Below are 13289 nucleotides of genomic sequence, written 5' to 3'. Positions count from 1 at the left end.
TGGTGGCTGTAAGATGTGATTGCAAAATACATGTTCAGTATTTTGGGAACGAAGAAGCAAGTTCATTCTTCCCAAAAGGTTTGCGAAGAGGGAAACTCTGATGATCTACAACTCATTACGGACAACACACTAACTCTAGTTTTCCACATTATTTAGCGGGCCCAATCCAAATTTTTTCCCTCAATACTTTTAGAAGAAGGCCACAGTCCTCTCTTTCTGCCATTTAAGTCAGTCTTCCAAACCACAATTTGGCTCATCTTTACGAAGAAAAAGTGTTATCACATATTGTCAGTACTAAAAAAAACGTCATTTCCACCGATCCACACCAGATTACAGTTCAACATCTGTTGTGTGACTCGCAAGGCCGTTCTTCTCAACCCTCCTGCCAGGCCCTTCATCTCCCCCTCCCACCTCATAACACTTCTTACCATCTTCAGAACAGAGAGATGGCTTTGAAGTAAGGACTTACTTCACCTTCCAATAACTGCCTTAAACACTGCATTTGCTTCAAAGAAGACCTTTTCTAATGCTGCGACTAGTACCTTCAACGCAGTTTGAAAACTTAGCTGTTCTGGCTACACCTTAACTGACTATATATTATAGGCCTCCTGTTTCATATTTCCTTCTCCTCCGTTCCTTTTAGTGCCATTTTCCTTTCTTAAAATATATTCATTCTAGTATTGTAATGGTCAAGATATTTGGAATGAACATTTATGCCTACTAAGGCACAGATGTAGAAACCTGGATACATAAAATACATACGTTAAAATCTCTCATTGTTCCAATAAGAAACGTGCTATGCTTGGAAAAAGATTACAGAGCATTTGACAGACCACTTTTCCTTTTCAAATCTGAAGTCAACTTGCTGATAGGCAGGTGTGGACCAGTGGAACTGACAAAAGATGCAGGCAGTACTTTCCATCTCCATACACCAGCAGAAAAGAGCACAAACTCAATTAGAAATGAGTGAACTGTAACGGAGCAACACAACAAAAATTCACATTCTGGTTTAATTGAGATGTTTTTCAAGACATACAAAACAGCAGTCTCTGATACAAGGTCAAGCTTTAGTACATGTTTCTCAGATGAGATGAGAAAATACCCTTGTTACATTTCCATTGTTATGGCAACATTAGGTGCACAGGCTCAAACATCTGTGTAATAAAAATAATCATTAAGAAGGACAAAGTCAACATTCTAAAAACCTTGACTTTTTGATATTTACACAAAATAAGTGGAAGATTTATTGTTTGCGTCTTAGTAATCAGACAAATTTCAAATAAAAAAATATTGTTTGTCAATTTAGTCCCCACTAGAGATTATCCCTGTCACATACTTGGTAAGCGAGTCTCACTAAACATATTGCAAGGCCACTAGCATTTAACATCATGACACTGCACCCAGTATTGGGTCATTCTTACGTAAGTAAAGCACTCCTTAAAGCGGCATAGGACTATAATTTAATTGGATCGCAAAATTTAAAAAAAACTATCTAAAAAGAAAAAATAGAGGGCAAACAGCCTCAGATACAATTGCACTACTTATCTGAGCCACAGCTTCTAGTCCTCCTAACTTGATTTTGACTGAGCTACATTGCCCTACAATATAATCTATGAGGGTAATGTTTGGGCTACACCGGAAGGATGAGTGTTTGTAGCCCTCGAGACTTGAACACAGTAAAAGGGGTATCCATATTAATTATTTAAAAATGGATATTTAGCACAACACATTTTATTTTTGGGCGGGGGATTACAAGTTCTAACAAGTCTCATTAACAGATCATAGCTTTTACTTAGTCACTCAACAACAAAAACACACTGGCAGAATAAACTCCTCTCTGATATTTTTCTGGTAGGCCTTTCCTTCACAAGATGGTCAATCACCCTTTTTAGTATTCCCTTTGGATGCTAAAAATTAGATCAGAAATAGTGTGGTTTTTTTGTACAGAGATTGTGCTGTGGCAGTGGACCCAGGGAACAGTAGATGAAAAACTAATGATTAGAGCCTTTTGGGTCGAGCATACAAGACAGCTCAGCAGTCTGGGCGCAAACACATTGTGGGCTTACCAACAACATAGGAGGGGCTCGCAAAGCCCCCATGCCTAAGTTTGGTTTGCTTTAATGCCACTCTTTACTGCCTTCTTATTCAATGGCATGTCTTTCCATCTTGTGTCTGTCTGTCCCATCCCTGGAGCATTACCACCTACTTGTGTCCTTCCACCTTTTTGTGTTAAACACTTCACAAAAGTGAATGAGTGCATGTTTTTGCCAGCTATCTTCCTTCCGCTTCTTTTCCTCCTCCGACTCACTGTGTCCTTCTCTCCTTACTCCTCCATGATGTACTTGCCCTTATGTAGCTCTCCCATCGTGTAGCTTTCTCACTTGTGCACTTCTCCCCCATCAATTCCATGTTGCTCTCCCTCTTACTCGATTGCTATTTTAGCAATCCACATTGCCCTTCTCTCATATTTCTCCACTTTACCAATCCAACTCAGATCAGTCGTTAAAAAGAAAGCCTGCATAATTTTGTAGGCACATGCATGCCTAGTGCTCATGCCTACAAAATGAAGAGGACCGCAACGCCATACATTTTTTATTACTCTTATACAGCAATGGTGCACAGCATCACATTGGCAAAGCCAGCAGGTAGCAAATGTAACACCTATTTGCTTTGTCAATGCTTATTCTGAATGGCACGTTTAGTGCGACCGCGACAGACAGTGAAAGATCTAGCGATAACCAATTATTCCTTAGCATCCAAACAACCAGTAGAATGTCAATGTATGAGTGGCTCACAAATGGAACATTAGCCAATTACTACATACCTCGAAAGATCATTAAGGAGACTAAGGACATCTTGCAAGGCATCGTTTCCTGCTGCCTGGTTTCCACAGCACTCGGTAGCCCGAGCTAGATGATTTGTGAGAAGACTGGAAACTTGTCGAGCCAGACCTGAATGCACAGCTTCTGGAGAACTACCTGAAAATGGAGTAAAACAATTGGTGTTGCTTTAGGCTAATAAAATACTTAGAAGCAATTTAAAACCAGTATATGATTGAATCATCTATTACTTTTAGAGGTAGCAACTAATGGCCTGAAACATTGCAGGAGGATTTGGCAATTGACCCTAATAGATAAATAACATCGGTCATTTTCCAAACTGCTGGACTATTAAAGTTATCAATACCTTTCCCTCTTCTCCCAAGCAAGACGCATCCTTCTCCCAGCAGAGACAATCCAATAGTATAGATTCTTAGGTTAGCAGCATGACTAGCGATACAGTAAATATGGCAGGTGTTATACCTGACAGCCTTAGGGTGTTCTTCCCCCCGCAAACTTTTTTTTCCTCCAACCCTTTTCTGGCCTCATTCTGGCTGGTACTAGGACTCTGATCACTTTACTACTGCTAACCAGAGCTAAAGTGCATGTGCTCTCTCACCTAAACAAGGTAATATTGGTTAATCTGCAATTGGCACATTTAATTTATTTATAAGTCCCTAGTGAATTCCTAATACATGTGCCCAGGGCCAGTAAATTAAATACTACTAGTTGGCCTGCAGCACTGATTGTGGCACCCACTTAAGTAGCCCTTTAACCATGTCTCAGGCCTGCCATTGCAGAGCCTGTGCGTGCAGTTTATACTGCCAAGTCGGCCTGGCAAAATAAACCTTTTGCCAGGCCCAAACCTTCCCTTTTCATACATATAAGTCACCCCTAAGGTAGGACCTGGTCGAGCAGGGTGCAATTCTGCTGTTGAGCATCATAAACGTTCTGAAGATCTTTCAGAGTGCATTCTAACATTTATAAAGTATCGTTGTTTGTTTCTGTCCACACGATAGTTTGCACGTTTGGATTAAAATTGCAAATAATCACGACTGTTAGGACTATAGTAAAATGTGTCTACACAATACAGTAGGTCCATTTTGTTCATAGTTCGATGCACTTAGAAGACCAATAGTCCGTTGAACAATTTTTAAACAACCTGCAAACACTGGATATACACTCATATTGCAAAGAACTGTTAAAAATCAAGTGACTATAAGTTTACAACTGTTCATGCAGTATTTGCAGTGTTTGGCTTTTAGATTGGATGGACTGCTCATGTCACATGTTTTTTGTTCTCGTTTCGTTTATTTTCAACTTTATTCAGGCGATGACATCTTTTATTCAGCACTGTTTATGAGTATATATCCCCTTTGTGTCACGACGTGCACGGCATGTCTTTCTTTCCTTATAAATGGGTAGGCTTTAAATCATGTCCTATGTACTAAGCCCATGGTATAATTCAAGAGTATATACACCAGCTTGTGTTAACAGCACACGAAGGATCAGGCAGGTTTGGTTCAGTTTCACTGTCACAGGTAAATTGAGCTTTTCATCTATTGGGGCAATTAAATTATTAGTTCTAAACGCTTTCGTGGCGGGTTTCGAGTCTCATTTTTATAGGGTGTTTCAGGCACAGAGCCTGTCTTTTTGTATACGGCATGATCACAGGGGTATAGTGTGTATTCCACGGACTTGGTTTCTATTAGAATTGTTTTGGCACTAATTAATTTAGGTTAATTCACAGCGTTGTTGGTACGTAGTGTTCATGCACGTATAATTGCTTGGTAGGGGAAAATGTTTTAGTAGTTATGGTATTCTTTGGTTGCGTACAATGGGAGGGTTTATATTGCATGTAGTTATCACATTAACACAAGAGTATGTTTGAGTATACGAAGGTCACTTTTGGCTCTGATAAGTTTTTTATATCACAGTTACCCCTGACGAAGGGGAGACGCCCGAAATGCATTGGGTATATAGAATCTATGTTGTCTTATGAGGAATATTGAACCTCCATGTGCTGATGAGAAAAGCCTGGATTAGTATCTCTTTGAACCTGTCGTTTGAAAAACTGGAGTATGAACATTTTGGACTGAACGTGATTACTTGGATTAAAGAGGAACCAACGCATAAAGTGGATTAAATCATTTGCATCTTTACTTACTTGATGGATGTGCATCCTGTTTGGGGGACCTGACGAAGCTCCAACCGTCCGATAAAATAAACCTTTTGTCAGGCTCAAACCATCCCTTTTCATACATGTAAGTCACCCCCTAAGGTAGGCCCTGGACAACCCAGGGGTCAGGGTGCAGTGTATTTAAAAGGCAGGACATGAACTTACGTTTTACATCTTAAGTTTTACATCTCCTGGTAGGGGAAAAACTCTCAAATTCGCTTTTCACTATTGTAAGGCCTCCCTCTCCCATATGATACCACTGGGATTACTTTATTACAGACATAAACCCTTTACGTCTGGTGTCTCTGGAATCCAAATATATGGTGAAGTCGGATTTTAAATTGCAATAATGAAAGTGCCAGTTTTAGAAAGTTGGCATTTTCTTGTGTTAGACATTTGGTGCCTGTAAATGGTCTCTGATTGCATGACTTGGTGTAGTTAGCAGTTGGGCTTTGTGTATTCCTCCTAGACAGCCACAGGCAATGGGAGCTCAGGTGTGTCTCAATGGGCCATCTCTGGGAGAATGAGAGAGAGGAGCTGGGCACAGCCTCACTTACATTTGAAAAGGCGCTGTCCTGTCCACATACAAAGGGCTGCATACTCCCATGTAGTGAGTCCGGAGTCAGAGCAGGAAGAGAGGACATATTTGCACTTTAAAGGCATGTCTTTAAAGTCTCCTCCACTTCAAATGCACCACTGGATAGAAGTACTGGACCTCAGACACCACTACTTCAGTACCTGGGGATACTCTGCCAGGAAGATGGACTGCTGTGATGCTGAAGGACTGCCACTCTGCTGGCCTGCACTCTGCAAGACTCCTGCTTTGCTGTGTTGATCTGATGCCTGCTCGCCTCTTGCCTGGGTGAAAATGATTGGACCTGTATCACTTGACCCCAGAACCCAGAGTGACTCCAAGGGCTAGCTGGCTGGCTCCTGATCTGAAGCCTCAGGGACATAACAGGCTTCCAAACCATGCACCAGGACTCTGCCATCAGTGAATCTTCCCAGCCAAGTAGTACCATCTCAGTCCTGGACCCTTGAAAGTGGGCCTGAGGTGCTTGCCAATGGAACGGACACATCTACTCTGCTGAGCGACACATCCCCTAGCAGAACTGACGCATCGCTGCTGCTGCGCGGATTGGACCCATTGCAAAAAGACTTGCATCGTCGCTGCCGTCTCCTGCACCTTGGAACCGACACATTGCCTTTGGAACAGCCACTGCGTAATAGTTTACCTGGCGCGAGTTTCCTGCATCCCATATCGACTGCAGCCTTGACGACAACGCTGAAACGCCACACTGCAGCTTCAGCACTCATCGGAATTGACGCATCGCCTCTGCTGCGTTTCCTTGACACGAGACTTCGCACTGCAAGACCCATCAACAGGATCCTCTATGTCGATTTAATAGGGCCTCGCCCCTCAGCCTCGTTGCATCTCAGTACTGATGGATCGCCTCTGCTGAGCGATGCATCTTCGATGCGGATTCACACAACACTCCGCAACCAGGATTTAAGGTCCTTTGTTCAGCAGGCCCAACTGGATCTCAGTAGCCGGTACGCGCTCCATTGCAGTCAGCCTGAGCTTGTGACATTGTCCCAGTCTGGAGTGACCAGATACCCCCAATACCGCTTTGTGGAACTATTTTTCACTATTAACATTAAAAATCAAAATCTCCATGCCTACTAATTGAATTTTTGTCGTTTTGATCTTGTCTTATTTATTAAAGTCAAATCTATTTTTTCTAACTCTAACTTGGTGTGGAATAATTTTGTGTGGTGCTTTCTCTGTTTTACTGTTTGAAGTACTGCACAAATACTTTACACACAGCCTCTAAGGTTAAGCCTAACTGCTCTGTGCCAAGCTACCAGAGGGTGAGCACAGGTTAATTTAGGGTTTACAAAAACACAACAGTTAGAAAGAGGGTCCAAGGGCAAGATTAACGACCCATACCCCAACCAATAGTACTAACAACAAACAATGTCTAGGGGTCAGAGAAAGAAAAAGAAACTCAACTATGAGAACCATCCAAGGCACAACTAATTACTAACGGAAGTGGAAAAACCCAATCGTGTATACAAGTGTGACAAAACAAGTGGGCAAATCTCAAGGGTATGGGAAAAATATTCCCATCAGTTGCCGTTCTATACCGCCCTTTTACATCATATGGGTTCTCCTTACCCAGGAGAAAATGTCCACAGCCTACAGATTATGTCGCGGCTGGAACGTAACCATTGAACTGTATGTGAACAAATGAGTGGTTTAGACAATTATAGTGTAAGTGGTAACTGAATAGCAGTGCAAAGTGAACGTGAAAAAATTATTAAAATTGTATAGAACTGAGTAGAAGACAAATTTTTATAATTTCTCTCAGTTCGCCCAAATCTAAAAAATGTGTGACATACTGACAGATTTAACATAATATATGTTCGCAATAGGGGTCGACATGTTTCAGCATCCGTGGCAATTATGCCACTGCTTTCATCAGGACCGGAATAGTTGCTACTGCTTAATAGTGGAAATAAAAATGATATCACCTGTAGATTCCAGGTTCTTCTAAGTTACTTAATCCACCACAATACCATTAGGTGTGGGGATAGCGCATCACCCCACCTGGCTGCAGCTCAGGTTAGAGGAGCACCGCTCTTTCCGTCGGTGTCTCCCAGCGTCATTCTGCGCTGTCTGTGTTTGCCTATCTCTTACCCTGACTAGGATTGTGGTGGCTGCTAGACCAGCGTTCATCTCCCAGTCAACTAACAACCTAATTTCTAACAGCGGGGTATAAGGTATTAGTTGCAAACTTGATCTGAAGTCACATACTAAAAGGGTGGATGGTATTTCAGTCCAACCGTAGTGACATGCAAAAGCTACAAAATGTATAAACAGAAGTGCTGGAACGAAACACAAGAAACTTGACCATAAATGGGGGTTGGATGGCAAGGCAGAATGGGGATGGGAAAGAAAGAAAGAAAAAAAAAATAGGGGAGGGAGAGACTGATGTTATTATGGCTAAGGTATAACAACTAAAAAACACTGGAATTTGCCATTTCCAGACACCAGCTTTACCTTACTCCCAAATTAGACGCGTATTTCTGTTCTAGTTCTGGAATAAGCACATTATGGTTCTGCTCTTTACCATTACCAGCCAATTACAGCATTTTATTAATATTGATAACCTAGCCCATAAGTCCTTGAATATATGTTTTACAATTTTCATAGAAACTGTTTAATTTTACTGTTTAATTGTCTGACATTTTTTAATAGACGGGCACAATATATAGTGGATGAAGAGCGGTATTAAAGTGGAAATACAGATTTAAAAATAAAATAAAAATGCAGGTGTCAAATTTGGTACACATTATAAAAGTACATATACAAGAGTATAATGTTTTAATTGCTTTACCTGGAACAAATGTTTTCACTTTCTATGAATGGACAGTGTCTTGCCTTGCAAACAATAAATCCATAAACAATCCTGCTCAAACGACCACTGAATCTGAAAAGTGCCATTTATACTTCTCTGGGACTGCCAGAGAGAAGAATGGAGCTGGTGCTCCCTTTGAATACGTGGGTCAAGAAAACGACTCCCTGGGCTATGAGAAAATATATGTGAACCGTCTTCCATTTGTGAGAGAAGGTCTACTGAAACTATGGCAACCTCTTGGCCAGAAGCCAGATACACTCTGCTGGCAGACATTTGCACAGCTGCTAAGTGGGCTACTTTCTCATCTTTTGTCCCCGTTTCTAGTTTGAGGGTGGGGGAAAAACAAAACATTTTGGTTTGTTACGATACTCTTTACCTCAGTTTCAATAGTTTATTGTTGGTATTGGGATTTCAGTTGACTGATTAGACTACAAGTGTTAATTAACCTATTCAACACACTGCCTGCTACTTTGAGCTACTGGATTGAATCAGAACATTTTGCTGAGGTAATTAATCACTGAGTAAGTACTGGGTCGAGGAAGGGGATGAAGCAATGTTTGCATTATTGCTAATAATCCTCATTATTCTAGTTTTCGTTTTTTACAATACTTACCATCAACCTTCTGCACTGTAAAGGTTGGTGACTGTATCCAGGGAATGTTCAGTTATTAAGTAAGAAGTTGGAGATGTGTGTCCCTCACCTATGAGACAATACCTGATCCGGTGAAAAGAGGGGAGATTTCTATTTTTTGTTTAGTACAAATAAGAAACAAAAGTTCCAGTGCATTGAGTATACAATAGCTCAACAAATACATATTGGGATAAAAAAGGAGACTTGGAATAAGAAAGTTTACAATTCAGCAAACCACACATTATCAATACTATGTGAGTATGTATTGAAAACCTTGCATGTCTTTAAACACTTACCATTTTCATTTCCTAAGTTTTTCCCAAAATGAGAATAAAACTATAACAAGCTACTTACCGTTAAAGCTGGTTCTTCAAGCACTGGCATATCTTTCAATATTCTGAGCCTTTTTGGGTTTTCCCCATATCTACCTTGATACAAATAACATATTACATATTATGTCTTTAGACAGAAAGCCCCAAGTAGGAAAGTACCCCTTTTGGCATGGTTTCCCTCACTTTTCGTCTGACTTTGATGCATCTTTAACTGAATGTGCACTGGGTACCTGCTAACCAGGATACCAGTGCTTGCATTCTTTCCAAAAACTGTACCTTTGTTTCCACAATTGGCACACCTCTGGCCCACATGTAAGTCCTTTGTAAAAGGTACCAGTGGTACCAAGGGCCACTGCAGCTTGCGTGTCTTGTGTGCCAGGCCTACCAGCACTGCAAGGTAAGTCAGCTGTACATCCCTAGGCAGGGTGCACTATACTTCCTGTGAGGACATGACAGCATGGGCAGATATGCCCCAATAGTGCATAAGTTCACTCTCAGACATTATAAACCTAAACTTAACATTAAAATTTGTGTTAAAAAAACATTAAAGGGTCGTATATAGGATTAGAGGTGATGGTGCATTAGGTCTACACCAAATAGGCCATTAGACAATGGAGATATAGATAGTTGGCACGGCCCTAGAATGGTTGGGGAACCAGTTCCGCAAACAGACATTCACCTTCGAGAAAGAGCAATCCCGGGTGACTTGGGAAACATATTGGGCTTCGCACTGCCACATGGTTCAGAGACCCATCTATCTGAACCACCCTATACTGCTGGATAAGGTTCATCCATTAAAGAGGTGTCTGGAGCACTAGCCTCTGCAGCCTACTCCGATGGAATTATAAATGATTTTCCAAGCTAGGTTTCTTAAAAAAGGGCCTAACTTTCAACTGATGCACCTGAGCATACAAGACAAGTTTAGAACTGGTAGCTTTGGCGCCACTGAGCTCTGAAATGCATATCTGTAATAGTTCACTGACACAATCTATCTCCACTCTCTACAGAGCACTGGCCAACATCTTCCTCATCTACCCATGAAGGCCTTTTGATGCGGTAGACCAAATCAGAAACATACTTCATTTTATATAACTCATGTAGTCTCTTTGTTTAGGGCGTGACATAGTGTAAAGGTTCTTAACATTCTCACATTTAACATTTGCTTCTGCTGGTAGCAGTCCCAGTAAACCTACCTGCCAGGCACTGGGAGGATGATGTAAGGCTTGCTCCTGTCAATGGAAATATTCCCAGTCTTCAGACTGAAGGAGGCTGTCGGTCATTGTGAGGAGTTATGAGGCAAGCTCCAAAGAATCAGCTTTTATAAATCCAATCTTTAAGGTAGGGGGAATACATGGCTTTCTTTCCTGCGCAAATGAATAGCCAATAATTCTACCTCTGACACTCAAATTACCAATTTGAGGTCCAACTGAAGTGCTTCAAACTGAAAATGTTCTTTCCCTACCGCACCTGAACCTCAAACTTCGTGAATCTCACAGGCATGTAAAAGGAGGCATGCTGGAGGTCAAAATACTAGCCGGTCTTGTTACATACATGCTGTAGTTTAATCATTTTGAAGTTTTGCTCCTTGAAAAAATTACAGAGGAAGCACAAATTCAAAACCTGAAAAGCCATCTCCTTTCTGGAGCACCAAACTGTATCAGCCATAAAAATCACAAATTCATCTACAGTGGGTATCTGTCCACAGTCTCTGCAGCTAACAGCTTTACACCTGCTCGTCAAGACATCTATGTTGAGGGAGGGGGAAAAGAATGTGGTGATCTAAAGAATAGGAAGCAGAACCTTAAATGGAGAACATTAGCCCAATGAAATATGCCTATATTTCAATGGACAACCAACCATCATTCACTTAGAATGGTATATTGTGAAAGATTGAAATCAACCCATTAATGGGATTTTGGGGGGGCTTAAAAAAGGAAGACCATGACATCTAGTTGTACTTGCCTCTAATGTACACCACAAAGAAGCATCTTAGTTATGCAATGTACATTATAGGTGGACTAAACATAATTAGTGAGGAACAAGAAAACAGTCAAGTCTGTTGCAATTAGGAGGCTTTTCCCCCAGAGCTTTTAATATTAGCAATGAGACTGCCTACCTAGGGAGACTGTTTCCGGAGAACTGATGTAAGGTCTACACTGCTTTACACTCTCTAAGGAGTTCTGAGATTTTCCCCAAATGTGTCTACCATCACAACATTAAATGGCATGTCTATTACAGGTTGGAAGAGGTGGGATATTGTTTCCTAGCTTCCCATCTGTGTACCACAGGGATACAAGGAGTTTTCTCCCAGGGAAATAAGGGCATACGTGCTTGAACATAGTGGATATGCCATGAGTTGTGTTGGCTACACAATTTTGGCACTACAGGGAGCAGCCTACACTGTACCAAAGATGTCGCTGAACAAGGTCACACTCGTGCAGATGAAGCCATTGAGAGGAACAAAGTTAGCTCTCATTGTTCTTAGATTTAATAGATAGATCATCATACATTTTAGCACGACATCATGAAAGGCATCTATCTGCACTACTTCTGCAAAGAGGAGGGAAAGTGGAGTGGTTCGGACTGTAGCTTCCTTTATGTCAGCACATGATCATATAAGGGTACAAAGTCAAGGGCTATTAAATAGGCGGCTGGAAGAGACACATGTGGCACCAAATTTAACTTGTGATGAGGAGAGGACAAGATTATACCTGCTATTGTTTCTTATGTTACTGTCCCTTGAAAGTGATGAAGAGGATTTGTCACTCAAGATGGTAGAGATTCAGGAAGTTGTTAGCAGACTGATGGCTGCACTTCATCGACTACCACTGTGCTGGGTGAGTGAATTACAGGGATAGTTACACTGGCAGATGCTCATTAATCATGGAATCTATATAAAAGTGTTTGCTACAAATACCTTTTGTAAGTCAATACAATATTTTAGGTTTAAATTGTTTTTATTAGAATATTTAATGAATATAAACAAATAGCTCCACAGGTGGAATACCTACTGATCTGTCTTCCTCCTCCCAAACAACCAGTTCGGCCCCTTTTCCCCCCTACATATGATTCCATCAAATATTGAAGGAAAAAAACAATTCTTCATAAAGGTGAGATGGTGCCTCTGTATCCTTTCATGCTGAACGACACACAGGCACAACCCTTTCGAAATTAACAAGCAGTATAAAGATAAATCAATAAATACGTGCAGTTCATACCTTCTTCCTTCTCCCATTCCACACAACGATTGGCAAGAACTTGGAAAGCTGCCCATGCCATAGTTGCAACTTTCTGTTTTCTGGTCTGTTTTTCATTTGAGCTGGATTCTGTTTGGCTGCTCAAACTGCAGAGCCTATCCATTAGTTGAACAAGACCACTTCGAACTAAACACTTCTCTTCACTCCTATTTACAGGAAGATACAATCCCACAATGATTTGTAGGGAAACAAAAGGATCATTTAATGAACTAACACAATAATAAGTTGATGTAAGTCTCTGAAATACTGATGAATTAATTGGCTTATTTCCTTCCATTTTAACTGCACATTTACAATTATAGATATTAATTACTCCAAAGACTGAGTATCAAACCACTGTCTTGTTGTGCTTGAGTGGAACACCAGAATAGTAGATTATGCTTTGGTTGTTTGGCACAATGCAAAATACTGTAACACGACAGAGAGACATATATGGCACAATAGGTGTGAATCTCATCTCAAACTCATCAACAAAGAAGAGACACAGTGTAACAATTGGTGAGATGTTGTCCATACGACAGCTTCCTTATTTAGAGAAAGCAGACCAAGCTCTCGTTTTACTCCTTCAAATTGAGAAGGCTCAGCAAGTAATGTAAAGCTTAGATGACAATGGCACAAGTCTCCTACATTCTGGACCTCACACAAGCAA

The 13289-nt window shown here is 41.0% G+C and overlaps 1 protein-coding gene across 4 annotated transcripts in view; it reads right to left on the bottom strand.

The window, feature by feature from the left end:
• The window catches only part of HECTD4 (HECT domain E3 ubiquitin protein ligase 4), a 2216728-nt gene that overhangs the window by 1389591 nt on the left and 813848 nt on the right, over nucleotides 1-13289 (bottom strand). For all 4 annotated transcript variants that reach the window (XM_078667422.1, XM_078667425.1, XM_078667423.1 and 1 more), the window contains exons 34-35: nucleotides 12602-12786; nucleotides 2825-2978 (exon numbers count right to left, since the gene is read on the bottom strand). In XM_078667422.1, coding sequence (XP_078523548.1) covers nucleotides 2825-2978; nucleotides 12602-12786 — 339 coding nt within the window. The remainder of the gene's footprint in view (nucleotides 1-2824; nucleotides 2979-12601; nucleotides 12787-13289) is intronic.

Source organism: Lissotriton helveticus, chromosome 11 (assembly GCF_964261635.1).
Source record: "Lissotriton helveticus chromosome 11, aLisHel1.1, whole genome shotgun sequence".
NCBI lineage: Eukaryota > Metazoa > Chordata > Amphibia > Caudata > Salamandridae > Lissotriton > Lissotriton helveticus.
This window is presented reverse-complemented; position numbering and strand designations above follow the sequence as displayed.